The sequence below is a fragment of the Mobula hypostoma genome, chromosome 8 (assembly GCF_963921235.1).
Source record: "Mobula hypostoma chromosome 8, sMobHyp1.1, whole genome shotgun sequence".
NCBI classification, from domain to species: Eukaryota; Metazoa; Chordata; class Chondrichthyes; order Myliobatiformes; family Myliobatidae; genus Mobula; species Mobula hypostoma.
Genome location: NC_086104.1, coordinates 128,770,891 through 128,796,202, shown reverse-complemented (window position 1 = coordinate 128,796,202; position 25,312 = coordinate 128,770,891). Strand labels below are relative to the sequence as shown.

At 43.4% G+C, this 25,312-nt stretch overlaps 1 protein-coding gene across 1 annotated transcript; it reads left to right on the top strand.

Moving 5' to 3' along the window:
- The first annotated feature begins 863 nt into the window (after positions 1-863).
- Positions 864-20,899, top strand: LOC134350938 (transmembrane emp24 domain-containing protein 4). The gene is made up of 5 exons (XM_063056805.1): positions 864-1,047; positions 8,208-8,308; positions 11,404-11,529; positions 15,639-15,785; positions 18,846-20,899. The coding sequence occupies exons 1-5, from the start codon at positions 912-914 to the stop codon at positions 18,993-18,995; spliced, it is 660 nt and encodes a 219-aa protein (XP_062912875.1). The 5' UTR covers positions 864-911; the 3' UTR covers positions 18,996-20,899.
- Positions 20,900-25,312: the final 4,413 nt, after the last annotated feature.

Below are 25,312 nucleotides of genomic sequence, written 5' to 3'. Positions count from 1 at the left end.
TACTTATCCCATTGTAAAGCGGTTTGAACTGCATTATCTGTATGAAAGATGCTCTACAAATAAAAGTTTTATATTCATAGTACCATCAAATCAATACATTCTAGTACAATCCATCAATGACGCTTGTTTTTTTTCTTTTGAACAATGCCCCCATGAGACGTTTGAGTGGCTACTATTGAAGGCCCTCTCCCTTAGTGTCCAGTGGTAGCAAGGCCTGAGGTGGCAGTCAGTCATATGAGACCTTGAGGTGGCTACACGAAGCTGGAACGTGGCAGGTGGCAGCATTTGACATGGACACTTTTGTTGTGATGGAAGACTGAATTCGGGCACAGCAAAGTGCATCTTCTGCTGAGATGGTAACTTCTCAGTAGAATGATGTTTGCCTCAGCATTTGTCCCTGGGAATAGCCCGAAGATCAAGGTCAGTTGGGCAGCTACTCAGTAAGGGCCATGGCATTTTTTTAAAGCAAAGTCCATAGACAGGTGCATGATTAAGTATAATTATTATTGTAAGAAAAGCAAAGGCTATCTTCAACAGGCTGCCTCAGCCACCATTTTGACATCTTGATCAACCTGAAAGTCATAACATTCGCTTAGTTCACCCTGCATTGCTTTTAAACTTGGGAAATAATGTTATCAAAGAAAATACAATTTAATGTCCCGACCATAACACCCTCTTCCCCGGTTGGTATGTACATAACAGTACAGAATGTCCATCTTTGGTCGATTAAACTGTTGGCATACCAAGTGACAACGTGACCAACAGTGCCCGGCTTGCAGGGCTGCGCATGCGTGTCATCGCAACAGGGCGACGTTGTCGAGGGAAGGGACTGAAGAGCGCATGCGCGTTTTCCCCTGTCACGACGCAGGCTCCGGGGCGCAGGCGCAGTGAGGGGTCGGGTGGCCGTCGGGATGCGGGTGAGCAGCGCGCTTTTCTCGGCTTGGCTGGGCTTACAGCTCGGCCTGTCGCAGGGGATCTATTTCCACATCGGCGAGACCGAGAAAAAATGTTTCATAGAGGAGATTCCCGACGAGACCATGGTGATCGGTGAGTGTGGCGGCCCGAGGCCGGACGCATCAGGTGGCGCAACGTCAGCATCTGGCGGAGGCGCGAACGGGAGGTGCGGGTACACAGACTCACCAGTGGACACCCCCAGCCCCGCACCTCCCCTGACCGGCACCGGGCGCGCAAGCTCACCAACAGATACCTCCCACTGACACGGACTCACCGGCACCCCGATTCACTGCCCCTGCCCCCGCACCGCCCTTCCTCTGCTTGGTAGTGGAGCCCCACTCGCGGTACAGGATCTCACCGAGCACCAGCACTCCCTGCCGAGTGTGTTCTCTTCACTGGATGACACAGTTCTCCCTAACTCCTGCCCCCTCCACAGCCTTCCATAGTGCACTATGCACCTTCCCCAATCCACTGCTAAACCATACCCCCCCCCCTCCGCTGACCGCTGTGTCGTCTGTGTTCTCATAACTGTCTCTGTGCTCCATGCTCCCAAATAGCTGCTGGGGAGCTGGCATCTTGCTACTTATGGGATGGTTCTCTGAGGTACTGTGCATTGGGTAGTGTTCTGGATGTTTATACTTTGTACTGCTTGGGTAGCATTAGACATCATATCTCTTTCATTGGCTTTAGCAGTTTGTTCTGAACTGCCATTGTACTTCATATTTCAGGGCATTGTACCTTAGGTTGGCATTGGGCACTTTTTTCTCAACCACCTGCCATTGGAAGGTGAACTTCCACATGACTGGTATTGGATGGCACAATCAATGTCATTAGTTCTAGCCAGTACAATGTATGGTGCAGCTCGCCAGGCTAAGAATGGTTAGCCATACAGTAGGGGAGTGCCCTAAATCTCAGTTTGTACACCTTCTCGCAGTTAATATTTCAGAGTGATTTTGTATCTTGGAATGTAGGAATAGGAGGAGCTCATTGAGTCACGCTCGTGCTCTGCCCCGAAGTGATCTCACTCCATCTGCTGAAAGTTTCTTTTTGCCTTTATAGAGTCATAAAAAACTACATAAAAACAAGCCTTTCAGCCTATCTAGTCCATGCCAAACCATTTAAGTTGCCTACTCCCATCGACTGCCCCTAAACCATAGCCCTCCATACTTCTTCCATTCATGTACCTATCCAAACTTCTCTTAAACATTGAAATCAAAATTGCATCCACCACTTGCGCTGGCATCTCGTTCCCCACTCTCACCACCCTCTGAGTGAATAGGTTTCTCCTCATATTTCCCTTAAACTTTTCACCTTTCGCCCTGGACCCATGACTTCTGGTTGTAGTCCCACCCAACCTCAGTGGAAAAAGCTTGCTTGCATTTGCCCTATCTGTACCCCTCATAATTTTGTACACCGCTATCAGATCTCCCCTCAGTCTTCTATGTTATCAAGAATAAAGTTCTAACCTAGTCAACCTTTACAAACAACTGAGGTCCTCCAGACCCAGCAATATCATTGTAAATTTTCTGTGCACTCTTTCGATCTTATTTGTCTTTCCTGTAGGTAGGTGACCAAAACTGCACATAATACTCTAGATTAGGCCTCACCAATGTCTTGTACAACTTCAACATAACTTCCCAACTTCTGTGCTCAATACTTTGATCTATGAAGGCCAATGTGCCAAAAGCTTTCTTTACGACCCTATCTACCAGTGACGCCACTTTCAGTGAATTATGGGCCTGTATTTCCAGATCCCTTTGTTCTCCTGCACTCAGTTCCTAACTGCTCACTGTGTAAGACCTACTCGGGTTGGTCTCCCAAAGTACAACACCTCACACTGCATTGTCTGCAATTTTCCAGCTTGTCCAGATCCAAGAAGCTTTGATGCTCTCCTCATTGTCCACTACACCCCCATTCTTGGTGTCATCCACAAATTTGCTGATCCAATTAACCAGATTATCATCTGACAGAAGGGACCCAGCACCGATTCCGTTAGTCACAGGCCTCCAGTCAGAGAACCAACCATCTACAACCACTCTCTGGCTTCTCCCGCAAAGTCTAATTCAATTTAATACCTCATCTTGTATGCCAAGCAACTGAATCTTGAACAACCTCCTACGTGGGACCTTGTCAAATAGACAGCATCCACTGTCTTCATCAACTTTCCTCGTAATGTCCTTGAAAAACTCTTAAGATTGGTTAGACACTACATCCCAAGCACAAAGCAGTGCTGACTATCCCTAATCAATCCCTGTCAGTCCAAATACTCATATATCAGGTCTCCTAGAATACCTTCCAATAATTTTCCCACTACTGATGTCAGGCTCACTAGCCTATAATTTCCTGGTTTATTTTTAGAGCATTCCTTAAATAGCAGAACAACATTAGCTATCTTCAATCCCTCACCTGTTGCTGAGGGTGATATAAATATCTCTGCTAAGGCCCCTGCAATTTCTGCACTTGCCTCCCACAGGGCGCAGAACACCCCTTGTCAGGCCCTGGGGATGTGTCCACCTAGGTGTGCTCAAGATAGTAAACACCACCTCCTCTGTAATCTGTATAGGGTCCATGACCTCCTGCTGCTTTGCCTCACTTCTATACACTGTGTCCATCTATTTAAGATCTTCCCCCATCTCTTTTGGCTCCATGCATAGAGATCCATTTTGATCTTCCAGAGGACCAATTTATTCCTTACAATCCTTTTGCTTTTAATGTATCTGTAGAAGCCCTTAGAATTCTCCTTCACCTTGTCTGTGAGAGCAACCTCATGCCTTCTTTTAACCCTCCTGACTTTCTTAAATGTTCTCTTGCATTTCTTGTACTCAAGTACCTCATTTATTCCTACTTGCCTATACCTGCAATTCACCTCCTTTTTTTTTTCTTAACCAGGGCCTCAATATTTCTCAAAAACCAAGGTTCCTTAAACATGTTATTCTTGTATTTTATTCTGACAGGCACATAAAACTCTGTACACTCAAAATTTCACTTTTGAAGGCCTTCCATTTACCAAGTACACTTTTGCCAGAAACAGCCTGTCCCAATCCACACTTGCCGGATCATTTCAGATACCATCAAAATTGGCCTTTCTCCAATTTAGAATCTCAACCCACAGACCAGACCTATCTTGTTCCATAATTACCTTGAAACTAATGATTACTAGCTGCAAAGTGTTTCCCTGCACAAACTTCTGTTACCTGTCCTGTTTCATTCCCTCATAGCAGATCAAGTTTTGCACATCCTTTCCTGAACACACATGATAAACTCTATCCCATCTAGTCTTTTTACAGTATGGGTGTCCCAGTCAATACGTAAAAGGTTAAAATCACCTACTATCACAACCTTATGCTCCTTCCAAAAGTCTGCGATCTCGCTACAAATTTGTTCCTCTAAATCCCATGGACCATTGGGTGGTCTATAACATAGCCCCATTAATGTGGTCACACCTTTCTTATTCGTCAGTTCTACCCATAAAGCCTCACTTAATGAGTTCTTCAGACTGTCCTGACTGAGCACTGGCATGACACTTCCCCTAACTAATACCACCACCCCCTCCCCTTTAATTCCTCATGCTCTGTCACACCTAAACCAACAGAACCCCGGAGTACTGAGTTTCCATCCTGTCCCTCCTGCAACCATCTCTCACTAATGGCTACAAAATCATAATTCCGTGTGTTGATCCATGTCCTGAGCTCATCTGCCTTCCCTACAGCACTTCCTGCATTGAATAAGTGCAGCTCAGAACATCAGTCACACTATGCTCAACCTTTTGCTTCCTGACTTTGTATGAAGTGTTAACAACATGTCTCCACAACCTCTCTACTATTTGTGCACACTGGTTCCCACATCTCTCTCCCCCCCCACCCCCACTGGCAACTCTAATTTAAGCCAATCACCACCCCCCCCCATGCAGTAGTAGCAATAATTCCCCTCCAGTTCATGTGCAAACCCCCTCTTCTGTACAGGTCCCATCTTGCTTTAACTTGGCACCTAACTCCCTAAATTCACTTTGCAGAACATTGCCCCTCTTCCCACCTATGTCATTGGTACCTGCATGGACCACAACCTCAGGTGCTCACCCTCCCACTTAAGAATGTTGAGGACTTGATCCAAGATGTTCCAGACCCTGGCACCTGGGAGGCAACTGACCATCCAGGAATCTTGTTCTCCTTTCTGTTCCCCTAACTAACAAATCCCGTATCACCACAGCTTGTCTCTTCTCTCCTCTTCCCTTTTGAGCCATGAGCCAGACTCAGTTCCAGAAATATGATCCCTGTGACTTTCCTCTTTCTTTGCCCCCTCCCCAAAAAAAAACAGGATCCAAAGTGGTATACCTTTTTTTAAGGAGGATGGCCACAGAGGTACTTAACACTCGTTGTTTAACACCTTTCACCCTCTTGACTGTTTAATATGTTTAGTTATCAAAAATATTAATCTCATTTTAAATAACGGTCTGCTAGTTATTGTGTAAGAGAATTGTAAATTTCTGCTAAACATTTTATGTAACAGTGTTTAAATTAGGCTGGCTCCCGTCTTTGGATTACTTTCTACCACCAGACACTGATTTCCCTTCCTTCACCTTTTAGCATTCAGTGAAACTGCTTCCTTTGCAAATCCCTGCTCCATCCTTTCGTCCCACTGTCTACAGTGGATTCTGATTAATTGGGACACATCGGGACCATTACATTTTGACCCATTTAAACAGCTGGCCCAATTAGCTGAGGTTTCATGGAACTAGTTAATAACCTATAAAAAGGACAAAACTACCATTTAACTGAGTAACAAATTATGTGCTTAAATAAAAGGCAGAACAAGTTAGAACGCTACCAATACTAATATAGTACTATAAAACTGTGTATTAGTTCCTACTAGTTATCAGTGGAGAAATTCTGTGCTGCCATGTTCTTTTGATTGACTAAAATGAACAAAATTAGTGCAGATAATGGGCTGCCTTCATACAATAAAAACAAGAGATTCTTCAGATGCTGGAAATCTGGAGCAACATACAGGTCAGGCAGCATCTATGGAAATGAATAAACAGTCGGTGTTTCGAGCCGAGACCCTTCCTTAGGACTGGAAACAAAGGGGGAAGATGCCAGAATACAAGGTGGGGAGAGGGGAAGAAGGACTATCTAGAAAGTGAAAGATGAAGCCTGGTGAGTGGGTAAGGTAAAGAGTGGAGGAAGAAGGAATCTGATAGAGGGGAGTTCCTTCATACAATGCTGAGCAGATTTGCCTGCCCTTTGCTTCCATTTTTAATTCCATTTTCCTTCATTTGTTTAGTCTAGCCGTTGGCCATATCCTGATAGGCCAGACTAAACAGCATTTTGCAGACTGTACACCAGAAGTTGATCATAAGACCATGGGGCTCGACTGCCATATTATTTCGCCCTATCAGAGAAATTCTGTTTTTTCTGCCCATTGCCCTTCCTCATTCCTGCTATCGAGCCTAACTGGTTTTCTTTCTCAGTTTTGATGAAGGTCTCTGACCTGAAAGGTTAACCATTTCTGTTTCCATGTGTGCTTGTCTTGCTGAGGTTTTCCCACATTTCCTGTTCATTGCATTCTGAGGTGGCTGATGAAGACCCTGCCTCAAATGTCAGTGGGGGTGCTTGACAGAGGTGGCCGTTGATAGTTTGGGAGGTGGTCCTTGTACTAATCACATTGAGCTTCCCTGTGCACCTAATGATGAGACTTGGGGTTCTTGGTCCATTTTTGAATGGCCCATTGATACACCTTTACAATGAGGTTTTGAGAACATCCTTGAACCATATTTTCTCCATTGTTCGGATGGAATTGCAGCATATGCTTGGGGGATCCAGTGTCAGATATGCAGATGGCATGGTTCACCTATCAGAGCAAAATGTATTTATGCCGGATAGGTGCTATGTATCTTTTGTGCCTGTAACTTCAGGTGCCTATAGCAAGAACTTAATAAATAGCTAGATTGTTTTACTGTTGTACTGGAGTGGCAGCCATGATCGGTGTCATTATAGGAAGTCTGTAATCTACATTAATTTCAGTCGGATATGAATACCAACTAATTAAGACCACAAGACATAGGAGCAGAATTAGGCCATTCAGTCCATCGAGTCTGCTCTGCCATTTCATCATGGCTGATCCGTTTCCCTCTCAACCCCATTTTCCTGCCTTCTCCCCGTATCCTTTCATGTCCTGACCAATCAAGAACCTATCAACATATGCCTTAAATGCACCCAATGACCTGGCCTCCACAGCCACCTGTGACAACAAATTCCACAGATTCACCACCCTCTGGTTGAAGAAATCCTTCCTCATCTCTTACAAATGGACATCCCTCTATTTTGAGGCTGTGCACTCTAGTCCTGGACTCCCCCACCAAAGGAAACATCTATTCAAATCCTCTTTCTGCCACAGCGTAATATTCTTCATGTTACCGCATTAACAGTTCACATGTAACAAAAGCCTAATTTTGACTAAGGTGCTATTAATAAAATCCATTTTTACTGCATGAGGTGAATCATCCTCTGGCAAATAAATATCTCTGAAGGTTGTGCTAATGTTAATGATCATTGCTGCCGAATAAGAATAAAACTCAGCCAGAAGCCCCTTCTGCTTATTGGATGTGATCATTATACTGAGTCTTCATAGAGTGATGCAACCCAGAAACAGGCCACTCAGCCCATCAAATCCATGCCAGCTATCCACTATCTATTCTTTCATTAATCTTATCCTAACCCATTACGCCTCTGCCATAGCACTACTCATCTGGACACTAGGGACAATCTACAATGGACAATCAATCTCCTTTGGGATGTGGAAGGAAACTGGAAACCCATGTGGTCATGGAAATATCCAGACTGCATACAGAGAGCAACTAGGGTCAGGATTGAATCTGTGTCACTGGAGCCGAGAGGCAATGGCTCTGCCAGTCACGTCACCCATCCTGGGCCATTTTTCTTTCAAAGTCATGGACAGCTGGTGAAAGTGATTTTTTTTTCAAGCTAGATTTGAACCAGTGATCATAAATATAAAATTGTTACTAATGAATTGGTTGCTTCAGAGAAACCATTTCACTAAACTGTTGAGACTCATTCACTCATGTGCAGTTAAGTAGCTGTTATAGAGAGCACATTTAGGAGAACAGAGCTGTTGATAGAGGTTTGGAAGGCTGGTGCTTTGCATAACTTAGCCTTGGACTTGCTAAACTGAAAGACCTGTGTCATCCATTTTGTGTGATTCTATCCAGCTCCTTTTTTTTTGAAATGTTAATGCAGGTAATTACCGGACTCAGCTATGGGATAAGCAGTTGGAAGCCTTTCTGCCCTCAACTCCAGGACTGGGAATGCACGTTGAAGTGCGTGATCCTGATATGAAGGTAGGGTGCAGCGTAGAGTTGAGGTGATGCATGGCAGTTTGGAAAATAATGGAGAAGGACCACCAGAACCATACTTATTGGAACAAAGTATTTAATGTGCAGAATTGTTCCTAAGTTATACAATGTTTACTTGGGCTATGTACGGCTACTTCTGATATAAACTGTGTGTTAAGAGTTCATAGAGGATACAGTTTGGAAACGGTCCTTCGGCCCATCAAGTCTGTGCCAGCCATCAACCATCCATTTTTATAATAATACCACACTAATCCTTTTTTTTTCCTCCCCCTCAAACATTTTGATCAATTCCTGCCAGGCTTTACCATTCACGAGCACACTCTTGTGTAATTTATATTGGCCAATAAACTATTGGCCTGCACCTTTTGGAGATGTGAGGAGGAACTAGAATAGCTGGAAGAAACGCACAGTCACTGGGAGAACGTCAGACTCCCCATTGTCATAACCTTCGGTGCTATTGGAACCTGGCTGTGAGGCAGTGGCTCTAATGGCTGCATCACTGTGCCACCACAAATGTCATATGGCAAGGAATGTCTGAACTTTGAACCAGTGGTGCTATAGCAGTGTAACGAGAAGTCATCTTCCCCTACTCTGACTGGTTCCATTATGAGATCACTGGGCCTCAAGTTGAAAGGTTGGTCCCAAAATTAGTATAGTTCAGTTTTCAGCGGCCTTAGCAGAGTTGGTCAGCCACCTCTTCCCAAAACATTTCAAATGACCCACAGATCTCACCTTTACACATTGTGACAGAGTAAGAAGTTTCCAGTTCTAAGCCAAAGAATGGGAAATTGAAGCTAATGTTTGTAATTGCCAAGTTTAATAGAAATGTATGCCTTGCATCTTGTGTATTATTCCTTAATTCGGTAAGCACCTTTCAGTTTGCAGCTGGATTGAAGCATTGCTGGAGAAATGACCCATACAGTAATCTTTAGTGCAATGTATTGGGTTAATCCAAAGCAAATGAAGTAGATGCCCACTGAGGATGTAATTAGAGGTAAATTGAACCACTTGGATTAGAAAAGTGGAAAGAGATTGGAAATAGCCTCCCTGTACTTGGAAATATGTCTTCTGTACAGTAATCTGTGCAACTGAGTTCAGACTGTTTGGTGGTGCCCTTTAACTCTTTGCTCTTCATGGAAGGACCGGGTTCGTGTTGCCACCCCCGATGCTGGGGGGAGGATGTTTTCTAAATTCTGAGATTTGTGTGATTCTTGGACGGTAGTTTATATTGGTTTCCTTTGGTTTTCTGTGTTTTCTTTCTTGTTGCATTTAATGGGTGGGCGATACCTTTTTGTGCGAGGGAGGTTTGGGGATTTGGGGTCTGATGTTCTTGTTGGTGTTTTTTTTGTATGAGAGAGAGAGAATGGTTGGGGTTTGATGCTATTGTCGATGTTTTTTATGCAGAGTTGGGGGTTTTTGATTTTCTAGCTGCCGTTTTCCAAAGGGGCACTCTGTTAGTTTTTGTGCCAGGGAGAGATTGGGGTTTGGGATTTGATGTTCAAGCTGCCGTTTTCCGTATGAGCAATCTGTTTTCTGTGTGAGGGAGGGGGTTTGGAGCTTGCCAATTTTGTTCTTCTTTGTGCGGGGGAGGGAGTTGATGTCTTTTCTTTCAACAACGCCCATGGTTTTTCTGTATTTAAGGCTATCTGGAGAAGATAAGTAATCAGAGTTGTAATGTACCTGCATACTTTGACAATAAAATTAACCTTAAACTTTTCATCAAATGACCTGTGAAACTGCACTGTAAGCATGCAGAATACTGATAGAGTGCCCTTTATAAACACGAGATTCTGCAGGTGCTGGAAATCCAGAGTAAGATAGAAAACACTAGGAATTCAGCAGGCCAGGCAAATTAATAAGCAGTCGACGTTTCAGGACTGATGAAGCGTCTCAGCCCGAATTGTCAACAGTTTATTAATTCCACAGAAGCTGCCTGACCTGTGGAACACCCTTTATTTGTGAAGGTATAAAATGCAGAGAGTCGATCACTATCTGCTTCCCACAGGAGTTGTTGATTGAGCATATTGAACAATAAAGGTGTGGACTATCTACTTAACGGGGAGTAAATTCAGAAATAGAAGCTACAAAGGGACTTGGCAGCCCGAGTGCATGACTCACTAAATAGACACACACAAAATGCTGGAGGAACGTAGCAGGTCCGGCAACGTCTATGGAAATGTAGAGACAGTCAACCCTTGTTCTCAGCCCAAAGTAATGACTGTTTATTCATTTCCATAGATGCTGCCTAACCTGCTGAGTCCCTCCAGCATACATTCAAAGATTCAAAGTACCTTTATATTCAAAGAATGTATAAATTATACAACCTTGAGATTTGTTTGCTCACAGATAGCCACAAAACAAGAAACCCAATTAAAGAGGGGAAAAAAAGACCCTTGTGCAAGAGAAATTAAAAAAACAAATCGTGCAAACATTTGAAGAGAACGACATTCCGAGCTAAAATTGAATCCTTAGAACCCTGGAGTAAGCCCAAAGCCTCGATTATGATATTAGTGGGCACAGGGAACAGCAGCCGCGGCCATCTTCATAGCCTCAGTGCCATGGAGAGAAGAGTGAAATCAGCTCTCACCTCGGATCCTGACACCCTATCTTTTCAGCCTATCTGGGCTGGTGTTTAAATTGACCAAACGAGCATCAAGAGGCTCCAGTGCTGGAAGGTGATCGATCTCCCTCTCCCCCTCCCCCACGCGCACACACACCTACCTGTCTGTGTCGCTGGTATTGTAAAGCATTGTGCTAACAACTACACTACCATTTTGTGTGTGTTGCTGTGGATTTCCAGCATCTCTGATGTCAGTGGAATTCATTGCCAATGTTGACTGGCAGCCAGGCTGTGTATATTTAAAGCAGAGGTTGACAGGTTCTTTATTAGTAAGAGCTCCAAAGGTTGCAGGGAGAAGGCAGGAGACTGGGGTTGAGAGGGAAAATAAATCAGCCGTGATCAAATGGGCCGAATGGCCCAATTCTGCTCCTTTGTCTTATGGTCATGATTTACATCACTGAATGATGAGTTCCAGCATACACTCTGGCTCCTGCAGACTGACTGTTTCTTCCATTTCTAGGTGATCCTGTCCCGACAGTATGGCTCTGAAGGACGATTCACCTTCACCTCACACACTCCAGGTGAGCATCAGATCTGCCTCCACTCCAACTCAACGAAGATGTCATTATTTGCAGGTGGCAAGCTGGTAAGTTCAAAGTAAATTTATTATCAAAGTACATGTATGTCTCCATTTGCAACCTTGAGATTCATTTTCTTGCAGGCATACTCAATAAACCATAATAGAATCAAGGAAAGACCACACCAATTTGTGCATTCAACCAGTGTGCAAGAGACAATAAACCGTAAATACAAAAAGAAAAATAATAATAAATAAGCAATAAGTATCAAGAACACGAGATGAAGAATCATTGAAAGTGAGTCCATTGGTTATGGGAACACTTCAGCGATGGGGCAAGTGAAGTTATCCCCTTTGGTTCAAGAGCTGGATGTTTGAGGGGTAATCACTGTTCCTGAACTGAAAATGGTTCCTTTTCCTGAAAAAAGTATTCATTTTCCCTGATGAATATGTTGGAGTTTGTCGTTGAAAGGTCAGTTAAAATTGACACCTGTATCCAGCTGGAAACCAGTGAAGTGTTTATGCGTCGTATACGCCAGGAAAGCACTTGATGCTTTTTCATCAAAAATTCTGTATTCAATGCAACACACACAAAATGCTGGAGGAACTCAGCAGGTCAGGCAGCATCAATGGAAATAAACCAACAGTCAACAATTCTGGCCAAGACCTTTCATCAGGACTGGTAAGGAAGGTAGAAGATGTGAGAGTTAAAAGGTGTGGGGAGGGGAGGAGAGGAACATCAAGCTAGAATGAGATTGGTGAAGCCAGGTGGGTGGGAAAGGTAAAAGACTGAAGAACAAGTAATCTGGTAGGAGAGGAGAGTGGACCATGGGAGAAAGGGAAGGAGGAGGGGAACTGGGGGAGCTGATAGGCAGGTGATGAGAAGAGGTAAGAGTAGGGAGTGGAGAAGGGAAGGGGGATGGGAAAAGAAAGAAAGGAGAAATCTATGTTTATGCCATCAGGTTGAAGACCACCTAGGCAGATTCTGACTTGTTGCTCCTTCACACTGAGAGTGGCCTCATCATGGTAGAGGAGGCCATGGACCGACATGCTAGAAGGGGATTGGGGATAGGAACTAAAATGGTTGGCCACCAGGAATGTTCCACTTTTGATAATGGAGCAGAGATGCCCAACAAAGCAGACTCCAATTTACATCAGTCTCACCAATGTAGAGGAGGCCGCATTGGGAGCACTAAATACAATAAACAATCCTAACAGATTTGCAGGTGTAGTGTTGTCTCACCTGGAAGGACTGCTTTGGGCCCTGAGTGGAGGTGAGGGAGAAGGTGAATGGACAGGTTTAGCATTTCTGTTGCTTGCAGGGATACGTGCCAGAAGGGAGATTAGTGGGGTGGGACAAATGGATAAGGGAATCATGGAGGGAACGATCCTTGTGGAGAGTGGATGGGGGAGGGGGGGTAAAGATTTGTTTGTTGGTAGTATCCTGCTGAAGTCGCAGAGAATAATTTGTTGGATGCAGAGACTCATGGGGTGGTAGTTGAGGAAAGGAGGAGCTATATTCCAGGTGGGGTGAGTATTGATGTCCAGGAAATGGAGAAGATGTGCGTGACTGCATCGTCAATGGTGTTATTCAGTATTCCTGTATTCAGTACTTTGATTTTTGAATACAAGTGTGCCAAAAACATTCCTTGCATCCCTATCTGCCTGTGATGCCACTGTCATGCTCATCCACAAATTTTTTATGATCCAATTTACCACATCATCATCCAGATCATTGGCTTCTCCCATGAGGCCATGTCAAGTCCTACTTACGACCTCATCCTGAATCCCAAATGACTGACCCTCCTTCACCAGCCTCCCATGCAGAACCTTGTCAGAGGACTTGCTAAATCCATGTAGACAACATCCACTGCCTTGCCTTCATCAACTTTCATGGTACCCTCCTCAATAAACTCTAAGAGATTGATTAGACACAATCTACCATGCACAAAGCCGTGTAGACTATCCTGAATCATGCCCTGTCTATCCAAATACTTATATATCCAGTCCCTTAGAATACCTTCCAATAACACTGGACTACAATTTTTTTTAAGTGTTGCTTCCTCACAATTTTTTATTTATGATAGATTGCTTGAAGCTGAACACAAATATAATTTCAGACTACTTGTATCACGTAGGAATTTGGAGAAACAAATTTTATTGAATATAATGCACTTAATTCATAATGGTGCTGACACTTTGCAGTAGTTCAACTAAACTAAAAATGATCATTTGTACTCACTGTTTGAGACTTCTTGCTTAAGTATCCAACAATAATCAGCCAGCATTGATGGATTCCAGTTGTCTTGATACTGTTTCTCCATGACTACAATGTCCTGGTGAAACCTTTCACCATGCTTGTCACTGACAGCGCCAATATTTGCAAGAGAATGCAGAAAATGAACCTTTAGTGACATGTTGCACTTCATGGGTTTTGTATGCTTGAAGCTTGTTGTCAACCAGTTGCACGTAATTTTGTGCTCTGTAATTGCCAAGGAAATTTTCTACAACATACTTGAATGACTTCCATGCAATTTTCTCTGGTCCCACTAGAAGTTCTTCAAATTGCTTGGCATTGATGATCTTTTTGATTTGTGGACCAACAAAAATGCCTTACTTAATCTTGGCATCAGTTATTCTGGGATACATCTGTCTCAAAATTGAAATCCCTGACAGAAATTTATAGCCTTTTTAAATCCTTCCCTGCTATGCAACATCCTCTCTGACTAAGCATGCCCAGGCATTCCTGGACGCAGTAGAAAACTTTTCAGATTACATTGTGGGCAACATTTTAATTGACTTGAATTATGAATTTAAAAATATAGGTGATTTTTTTTTAATGGAGTATGATAGGGAAATTTCATGGCGATTTTCTTGATCAGCAGCCCAAAATCCATAAAATACATCCAAAAGTATTCAGGAAGCAAAATCTTTGTTATCCAGTGTAATTTACCCTCTACTGACTACAGGCTCATCAGCCTAAATTATCCCAGGAAACTGTTGGGGCCTTTCCTGAACATCGGAACAATGGCCTCTGTGGCTAAGGACATATTAAATACTTTCTGCACCAGCCTTCAAAGTTCAAAGGGACACTTTGTCAGGTCTTGGGGATTCATCCACCTTAATTTGCTTCAAGACAGCAAGCACCTCTTACTCTATGTCCACCTCTCGAGTAAATACAGATGCAAAAAATCCATTTAAGACCTTCCCCTTCTCTTTTGGCTCAATGCATAGCTTATTTTTAAGAGGACCAGTTTTGTCCCTTGCTATCCTTTTGCTTTTAATATATCTGGGATTCTCCTTCATCTTGTCTGCTAGAGAAACCTCATATCTTCTTTTACCTCTCCTGGTTTCCCTCGTAAGTGTTTTCTTTCATTTCTTACACTCAGGTACCTCATTTGTTCCGTGACGCTGCTTCTGAACCAGGGCCTCAATATCTCTTAAAACCAAAGTTCGCTAAACCTGTTAGCCTTGCCTTTTATTCTAACAGGAACATACAAACTCTACTCCAATTTCTTTTTGAAGGCCTTCCACTTTGCCAGAAAACAACCTATCCCAATCCACACTTGCCAGATCCTTTGTGATGCCATCAAAATTGGTGTAATTCCAATTGAGAATCTCAACCTAAGAACCAGTCATATCCTTCTCCATAATGATCCTGACACTAATGGAATTATAATCATTAGGTCTAAGGTGTTCCCCTACACTGTAACATTATCGTTACAAAGTGAAATTCAGAACAGGTTATTTGAGGGAATAAAATGTGTGTTGTATGTTTAATGTATACAACTCCTTGAATAAATTAAAGATCTTCAGTCCTTTGTGATTTTTTTGTCCCTGCAATTTTCAGAGCACGTCAGTTTTCACTGTTGCTAATTTCACTGCACATTTCCACTTTCTCCAGATGTTTCTGCTCAAACTTATTTACGTGTTTCTAAATTAGAAACTTACTATACACCTGTGCAATTAGCTTGAGTTTTGAAGATGGGATTGCCTGCACAGTTAAATACTTGGCTCGTACTCATTGTTTGGCTTTGTATTTTATGATTGATGGATGATATTTGCAGCACGTGTCCATACCTTGTTGTTTCAGGGACTGTTAATTGGATGGTGTTATTGTGTGACATAGGCCAGAAATGCACACCTCTAGTGAATTCCTTCATCCTTTTCTATTTTAGCGAGTGCACCTTGATATCCAAGTGGGGGAGCATGCCAATAATTATCCAGAAATTGCAGCAAAGGATAAGTTGACAGAACTGCAGCTACGAGTTCGACAGTTGCTGGACCAGGTTGAGCAGATTCAGAAAGAACAGAACTATCAAAGGGTGAGTAGACAGCAAGTAGTGAATCGGGAATCAAAAAACACTGCCTTATTACTGTTCACAGTACACAGATATTTCGTGAAATGATTTGGTGTGAAATTAGAAAATTAGACAACAACACATCACCTGCACTCTCCTCTGTCTCCAGCAACATGATCATCAACTGATTGCACATGGTGCTGTGTGAGACAAGAGTAAGCGATGTAATATCCAGACAGCTAATTTTCTTGGCCTTCACTTGTGGGAAGAGGAGAGTAAGTGCTGTTCAGAAGCTGACTGCAGTCAAAAAAGTGGTGAGGTCCATTGCAAAGCAGTTAACTGTGACGTACGTACGTGTACTTGAGTTTCTGACCAGTTCAGGGAGCCTTGAAAGATTTAAAAATTGTTGGCTCTTTTTCCACAAAGGCATCACCGCTGTGTACAGTTCTGTTTTTGTGTATACTGTGTGCGGCTGAGTCTTTAAAAACCAGTTGTAGCTCACTAAATGTTCTGCCCTAAATCAGTGATTTACTGATGTCCACTTTACATTCTGTTCAAGTACTTCAGCCGTACCAAATGTAAATGATTGATGCCTCTTTTCGTGCAGCTTCTACACAACTACTGTGTGTAACCCTAACCCTATATTGGCCTTAAATGTTGCAACAAATGTTGTTATGAGCCTGATTTCCATTATTCGTTTACCATCCTGCCCTGAAGACATTGACTGGTGTAAGGTTCTACAGGCATTTCCCCTGATGACCAGACTTCATTCAGCCCATTCGTAGAGGTCATCAAAGTGAATCTTTAAATTTACTCCTTGCATTTTGAATAGCATTATGTATGACCCCTTGCCAACCCCACCCCCTTTACCATGTGCAGGGTTGTAGAACCCCACTATCTTGTTCTGGGTTGCAGAATGCCTTTAGAGATTAATAATACAAACATTGGAGTCACCACAGCAGATTATTTGCCCTGAGGGAATTTCTTGGCATTTTTCAATCCCTTATCAGGATGTGGGGATTGATGCAAGGTCATGATTTAAGGATTGTCCCTTATTGAATTAAGTGGCTGCCTGGAGGCTAAGAGCCAGTCATAGACTCCAGACCTGAAGCAATATAATCCAGATAAGGAAAGAGAGCAAGCATTGAAACAGTTGGATTTCTACAATGGTTACCATAATTAGTGCTGGATTTATTTAATTAATAACAAAATTCTCCATCTACTCTAGTGTGATTTGAATTTTGATTTTGAATCACTAGTTCTGCTAAAAGCTTCAGAGAATAGTGACAGGATGGAAGGAGACTCATTGCGTCTATTGGCTCCATGTGAAGGTACTCCAGCGAGACCTGCCCTCTCTTCCCACAACTCCTGCAAATTTCCTTCCTGCCAGCTACTTATCCAGCTTCCTAATAATTGTTAAAATTGAATCAACCTTTGGTGATACCAGACCCTAATCAATCGCAGCATAAATGTTCATCTTCATTCTTTTGCAAACTATATCCTTTTAAACCCTCCAATGGGAACATTTCTACAAGCCTTTGTGATTTTAAGTACATCTTCGTAGGTCTGTTCACAACCTTTTCCATTTCGAGGAGCATAAACCAAACTTCTCAATGTTACTTATATTACTATTGTCCTTCAACCTGGAATTGTTTTAGTAAATCTCTTCTGCCCCTTTCCAAGACTATAATGTCTTCCTCCAGTCTGCTGCCCAGAATTGTGTACTTGTTCTCCAATTGTGACAAAAACAGGCTTGTCACGGATACCTTGTTCTTTCATTCTGTGCTGCTGTTTTTAAACCCAGGATCCTGTGTGTTGCTTCTGTTTTTAAAAAAACTACTTTCTCATCCTTTCCTACTTTTGGACTTTTTGAGAATTGTCCCTCATGGTCCATTACTTTAAACCTTTCAGAACCCATTTTTGTAGCTCACACTCCACTCAGATTTCTCCATTATCTGTTGTGCTAGCTGAGGTCATTGACACCAGCACCTGAACTTGATACTTTAACTTGGTGACCTTGGTAACTAAACAACAAGCTCATTGTTGCTTCAGGTGTTGTTCCTATGTTACGTACCCCGTAACTGGGTTGCCAAACCAGCAGAAATGGATCACTCAGTTGGAGTCTGGATTACTAGAACTAAGAAAGTTTTATTAAAGAAACAAGCAACACAGTAATCGAAAGGATAATAAATGCAACAGTTCAGCAATGATAAACACACATGTGCACAGAATTAAGATAACAGGATCAATCAAGCTCTATCGTTGTCCAGGGGTAAATGACCAATTTCAAAGTGACACAAAGTCCAGTTCAATTTAGTTCAGTTCGCAGTAATCGTTGCCGTGGTGATGGACAATGTGGGGGGAAGGAGAGAGAGAACAAGAACGAATGATCATTCAAAACGGCTTCCACACACAGACCTGCGATATTGCTCACAAGCAGCTTTCGGGCGAGTCCTTTGTGATGTCACCCGAGGTCACCGACTGTGACCCCTCCTCCAGATGCGGTCGATCCTCTGCAGTGAACCCGGCACCCAGGCAAGGGCGGACACACACCGGGTTCCCGCTGATCGTACCTTTCCACCCTGTGCGTCTAAGGCTGATCCCGCGATCAGCCGTCCAAGAGCTTCCCACCGACTTGTGAGAGGCGCACTGCTTCCAGGGTCTCGTTACCTCGGGGTGTTGTGTGTGTCCTGCCTTAGCGAACCTGTCCCTCTTTATCCCCCTGCTGGGGTATCGCCTGTCCATCACTTCAAACAGTTCAGGGTTCAAAGGGTGAGCCGCTCTAGACAGCTCTCTCTCCCCTGTCCCTTCATTACACATCTCCAAATCGCCTGTCCATCACTTCAAACAGTTCAGGGTTCAAAGGGGGAGCCGATCTTGACAATACCCAGACTGATGGCTCCTTCATTAACATCTCCAAATGCTGCTACATTGTGTTCCTTATCTCTCCCTCCCCTGAGGACAGGTGGCAGACCAACTGCTGATGCCACTGGTGCTAGCCCAGGCCAGCAAACATCTTAATTTATGTGTATTCTCGTCACACCTACAAGTGAAGGTCTGATCTTGTTTTCCTTTTGTGTACAGTATCGGGAAGAGCGATTCCGCCTGACAAGTGAAAGCACGAACCAGCGTGTTCTGTGGTGGTCAATTGCGCAGACAATTATTCTGATCCTAACTGGAATCTGGCAGATGAAGCACCTGAAGAGCTTCTTTGAGGCAAAGAAACTGGTGTAGACAATTGCCAGCTGTCATCATTGCAAGAACGTGACAGCAAAACTCAATTCCCTGTCTTCGCTGACCTGCAATACAATGTGACTTTATACATGTGGTACTAAAAGCTCCTCTGGAAAGTTTAGGAGGCAAAGGTTTGGTTACTTTTAAAATGGTTACAGGTTGTAAAACAATTGGTGCAAGGGTCCCCCAGTGTGTGAAGAAATGTTAGTTTGTAGTTAACTGTAATTGTAGATTACGAGTTCCTTCCAAAGAGACTGCTTTCCTCATTGTGTTCTGGATCTGTGAAAAATCACAGCAAGCCTTCTGTGGAATTCAGCCATCCCAAAGAGTTCTTCGCATTTTGCCAAAATTTTCATAGAATGCCACCTTGGGTTTCCACAAAGTGCAGAGTTTGTGATTTTTTTTCAGGTACAACACAGTTCATGCTGAGAGATCAGGCCAAACTGCTGCTTGTCACTTGTGAGAACCCAGACACATTTCCTTCTGCTCTTAAATTATAACTTTGGGTAATTCTTCTGGGTTCTCAAAACAAGTCGCAAAAGCAAACCTGGGGTTTAAATGTTTCGAAGGGAAAATTTTCACATTCACTTCTCAGCAGAATCCCTTGTACCCCAAACTGTTTTACTCTGCACAAGGCACCCCAGTTGTAATGCTTGGATTATTTCTGGCCTAAGGGTCATCTCGTTGTGACAGGTTGGGATAAGTGATCAGCGCAGTTATTTTTGGAACTTAATTCTGTGTACCAATTGAGTAATGTAGAGAGTGGGAGAAACAAGTGTTCTACCTCTCAGAGACTTTTTGTATTCTCCAAGTGAACTGTTTAATTTTTCTTCTAAAACAGTACCTTGGAAGCAAACTGTAAAAGGCCTGTCTTTAACTCTGCACACAGACGTGGGTGTTGAAGGAAATGGCTGAGCTTCTGCCCTCTGGAGAATGTGAACAGGGTGGTTTAACACCCATGCCTCAGTTGCACAAATCCCAGGAGTTGTGGTCAATCAGGACGATGCTACCAGGTAACCCTCCTCGTAGCCCTAGTAACCTGGCTTGTGGTGAGGGGGCAGGGGCAGGGCAAATACCTTGGGTTTCTTACAGGACCTGCAGTTGCCCCTCATAGGAAATGGCCATATCTGCTCCTGTTGTGGCCCAGGTTCTGCTCTCTCTAGCTGGTTGTTCTGTGTGAAATCCTTTGTCAGTGCAGATGTAGTTAGATGCTAATTGGGCTCTGAGCTGGTGGTGAAGGCAGAAGAAACACTGCAGGTTATGGCTCTGGCTTAATTTTAACTGCCAATGGCTTGGTTTCTGCCCAGTGGATAACATTTACAATTGTTCCCAGCAGTCTCTTTATTTTCAAACAAGATCCACACTATGAATAGCAATGAGTAGGGGTATTTCTAAGCTCTCCAGTTGGCCTACAGCCATTCTAACTCACCCCTTTGACATTGCTGTTGTGTGAAGCACGATGTTAAGAATCGGTGGTGTTGACGTAACAGTTTGTGCATGGACAGAGGAAGCTACTACACTGGGAATGTTTTGGACGATCTGCATCCTGAGAACTTGGTGATTGCCCTGATTTCTCCAATCTTTCTGTTCCCCATTTTGGCACATACTATATTATTGGACTTGGTGAGAAATAAAGATTTTAAATAAATTTCTTAATGTTGTTTTAAACATGTCTGTGTGACATTGTTTAACCAAGAGCTATGACTTGGTTGTGATTATCCAAACAGAGCTGAGGTGTATAATTACTATTGAGTGGAGTGGAGTACTATTTTATTGGGGTGGCGTGGGGCAAACTGGCTAATGTTTTTTATTAGTATCTAACATCCTTGTTAATATAGCAGACACTGGATTATCTAAGTTTGTTTCAATCAACAAAAGGTTCAAATTAATAAAAGTAAACAGAAAAAGCAAACAGCTTATTTATTTCCAAGTAAAGTTGAGGTAGGGTTGGCATCATTCTGAAGATGGGAGAGGACAGATTCCATACACAGTACATCACAAGAACGCAACAGCTTTTCAATGCAGCAATTGCATAGCACGTTGTCTGAAGAGATGTTCAGTGGGAAGGTGTTGATTCATTATTTTCCTCTACATTTGGGTTCACTCAGACTTCAGACACCTGTCTCCTGTCACAGCCAGACAGTGACACCACTTCTTGCCATAAGCTCATTAAGGATGTAGAGGAAGGCAATGCCCACAGGCAGTGAGGGATAGAATCACCACTTGCCTAAACCTGTCTTACTCTAACACAGGAAGAAATCCCAGACTGGTTTCTCTCAGCCCTTCCTCCTCATTGCTGAGACCTGCATGGGAAGATAATACTGTGGTGCCCGGTTCAAGTTCCACTTTGGATTTCAGTACCACCTTGGAAATTTTCTTGTTTTGTTTTACATTACAACATTGAATCAGTGGATTTAATTTGGCTTTTTTGACACTATTCAACAGAAAAAGACTTTTGTGTCAAGGTGAAAACAGATCTATACAAAGTGAAGGTGTTTTAATTGATTGTAGTAAAAATACACCTCTATCTGGAAGGTCCAACTGCCGGTGAGCCAGTATCCTGGCAAAAACTGCACCATGAAAACAAAAGAACGCTCCAAGCAATTCCGCGAATGAGTTATTGAAAACTACAAGTCAGGGCCAGCTGGTGGTGTAATGACATCAGTGCCGTACTCTGGAACGGAGGTTCCCGGGTTTGAACCCAGTTGGGTCCGCTCCCGAGTATGCTTTCCATCCATGCTGGGTTGAGTGTTGAGATCGCAATTTGCCCTCGTAAAATAAAAGGAAAAATACTGCGAAATGTCTGTGTGGGGGGTGGCGCGCCACACAGTCTCTCTCTCTCTCTCTCTCTCTCTCTCCGCGTCTTGTAAAAGGCATGAAAAATACATCATCCCACCAACATTGCACACACACGCATGCACACGCCAAAAAAAAAAACCACAAGTCAGGAGATGGATAAAAGAAAATTTCCAAGTCACTGAATATCCTTTGGAGTACAGTCAGGCAATCAACAAGAAATGGAAAGAATATGACACAGCTGTAAATCTGTCAAAGAGCAGGCTGTCCTCAAAAACTGAGTGACTATGCAAGAAGGGGACTAGTGAGGGAGGCCACCAAGAGAGCTGTGACAACTCTGGAGGAGTTACAAGCTTCAGTGGCTGAGATGGGAGAGACTGCGCATACAACAACTGTTGCCCAGATGCTTCACCAGTCACAGCTTTATGGGAGAGCGGCGAAGAGAAAGCCACTGCTGGGAAAAAACTCACATGAAATCTCAGCTAGAATTTGCCAGAGGGCACATGGGAGACTTTGAAATCACCTGGAAGAAGGTTCTATGGTCTGATGGAATCAAAATTGAGCTTTAGGGGCATCATATTAAAAGCTTTGTTTGGTGTAAGTCAAGCACTGCACATCATCAAAAACACACCATCCTTACCGTGACACATAGCGGTGGCTGCATTACGTTGTGGGGATGCTTCACTGCTGCAGGCTCTGGAAGGCTTGTGAAGGTGGAGGGTAAAATGAATGCAGCAAAATACAGGGAAATCCTGGAGGAAAACCTGATGTGGTCTGTAAGAGAACTGCGACTTGGGAGAAGATCTGTTTTCCAGCAAGACAATGACCCCAAGCATAAAGTCAAAGCTACACAGGAATGGCTTGAAAACAACAAAGTTTATGTCCTGGAGTGGCCAAGTCAGAGTCCAGACCTCAATCCAATTGAGAATTTGTGGCTGACTCTGAAAAGAGCTGATCACTCACGATCCCCATGCAATCTGACAGAGCTTGAGCAGTTTTGTAAAGAAGAATGGCGAAAAATTGCAGTGTCCAGATGTGCAAAGCTGATAGAGACCTATCCACACAGACTCAAGGCTATAATTGCTGCCAAAGGTTCATCTACTTGAAGGGGGTGAATACTTTTGCAATCAATTATTTTGTTTTATATTTGTAATTAACTTACAACATTTTGTAGAGAGCTGTTTTAACTTTGACACGAAAGAGTCTTTTTCTGTTGATCAGTGTCAAAAAAGCCAGATTTAATTCACTGTGATTCAATGTTGTAAAACACAAAAACTTCAGGGGGGGGTGAATATTTCTTTATAGGCACTGTACCTCCCTTAACGTAGCTTACACCACTCACAATATGCTCGAGGAAGTCAAAGATTCGAAGTACATTTATTATCAAAGTCTATATGCAGTATACAACCCTGAGATTTTTCTTCCCCACAAATAACTACGATACAGAAAACCATGGAACCTGTTTGAAGAAAAACATAAAAACCACTCCCATGCACAAAAAAATCTTGCAAATGCCAACAAAAAGAGTGAAAAACACAATATAATACACAAATTCAAAATAGTCCAGGTATATTCAATTCAGTGGCAAAAAACACAAAATGCTGGAGGAACTCAGCTCAGGCAGCATCTATGGAAAAATGCATAGATACTGCCTGACCTACTGAGTTGCTCCAGCATTTTGTGTGTTTTGCATCTTGCCAGCATCTAAAGATTTTCTTGTGTTTGATAATTCAATTTAGCTCAGTGTTCATCATCTGCAGGCCACCCCAATTCAAAAATAGCAACAAAAAAAGGAGGGACCAGAAACACATCATAACGTGACCTACAGAGTCCAATCCACAAACCGCGTCGATTAAACCTTGCCCAAGACCCAGAACTCCAGCCTGTTCCTGTGCTGTACGGATATGACCCAGAACTCCAGCCTGTTCCTGTGCTGTACGGATATGACCCAGAACTCCAGCCTGTTCCTGTGCTGTACGGATATGACCCAGAACTCCAGCCTGTTCCTGTGCTGTACGGATATGACCCAGAACTCCAGCCTGTTCCTGTGCTGTACGGATATGACCCAGAACTCCAGCCTGTTCCTGTGCTGTACGGATATGACCCAGAACTCCAGCCTGTTCCTGTGCTGTACCATTATGTGTCCGTGATCAGAACCAACTGGATGGAACTCTTCAGACCTCCTCGGCAGTGACCCTGTTCCTGCTGTGAGCTCTTCTTGCCCAGCCTGAATGAGAAGTTGAAAGGACCATCTGCCAGCATTTTATATTCACTAAAGGGGTGTTGGCTGCGCCAGCATTTTGTTGTCTGTCCCTGGTTGCCCTGGAGAAGGTGGGGTGGAGCTACTGCTGCCCAGGATTTTGTGGCCCAGTGACAGAGATATACTTCAGAAGTAAAGGGAGTCAGCAGTCAATCCAGGGTTCCCCTGTAGCCATTTCCCTCAGCAACAAATATACCCTTTAAGACATAAGAGCAGAATTAGGCCATTCAGCCCGTCGAGTCTGCTCCGCCATTCCATCATGGTTGCTTGTGGATCCCACTCGACCCCATACACCTGCCTTCTCGCCACATCCTTTGATGCTCTGACCGATCAGGAAACGATCAACTTCTGCCCTGTATAGACGCACGGACTTGGTCTCCACCGCAGTCTGTGGCAGAGCATTCCACAGATTCACTACTCTCTGGCTAAAAATTTTCCTCCTTACTTCTGTTCTAAAGGGTCACCCCTCAATTTTGAGACTGTGCCCTCTAGTTCTAGATTCCCCCAACATAGGAAACATACCCTCCACAACCACCCTGTCTAGTCCTTACAACATTTGGTAGGTTTCAATGAGATCCCCCGCACTCTTCTAAATTTCAGTGAGTACTGGCCCAAAGCTACCAAATGCTCCTCATATATTAACCTCCTCATTCCTGGGATCATCCTAGTGAACCTCCTCTGGACTCTTTCCAATGAAAGCACATTCTTTCTGAGATATGGGGCCCAAAACTGTTGACAATACTCCAAGTACAGCCCGACCAGTGTCTTATAATGCCTCAGCATTATCTCCTTGCTTTTATATTCTATTCCCATTGAAATAAATGCCATCATTGCATCTGCCTTCTTTACCACAGACTCAACCTGTAAATTAACTTTCTGGGAGTCTTGCACGAGGACTCCCAAGTCCTTCTGCACCTCCGAAGTTTGAATCTTCTCCCCATTTAGATAGTAGTCCACACTATTGTTCCTTTTACCAAAATGCATTATCATACATTTCCCAACACTGTGTTCCATCCACCACCTTTTTGTCCATTCTTCCAATTTGTCTAAGTCCTACTGCAATTGCATTACTTCCTCAGCACCACCTACCCCTCCACCTATCTTTGTGTCATCCGCAAACTTTGCCACAAAGCCACCAATTCCATTATCTAAATCACTGGCAAACAATGTGAAAAGCAGTGGTCCCAATACTGACCCCTGAGGGGTGATGGAGGAATTGTTAGCAAGGGGAATGGACAGGAGGTTCTGTGGGCGAGAATGA

Coding starts and splice junctions, on each gene's coding strand:
- LOC134350938 (XM_063056805.1), top strand. CDS start 912: ATGCGGGTGAGCAGCGCGCTTTTCTCGGCTTGGCTGGGCTTACAGCTC. Junction 1,048..8,207: donor CGACGAGACCATGGTGATCG/GTGAGTGTGGCG, acceptor ATGTTAATGCAG/GTAATTACCGGACTCAGCTA. Junction 15,786..18,845: donor AAGAACAGAACTATCAAAGG/GTGAGTAGACAG, acceptor TTTTGTGTACAG/TATCGGGAAGAGCGATTCCG.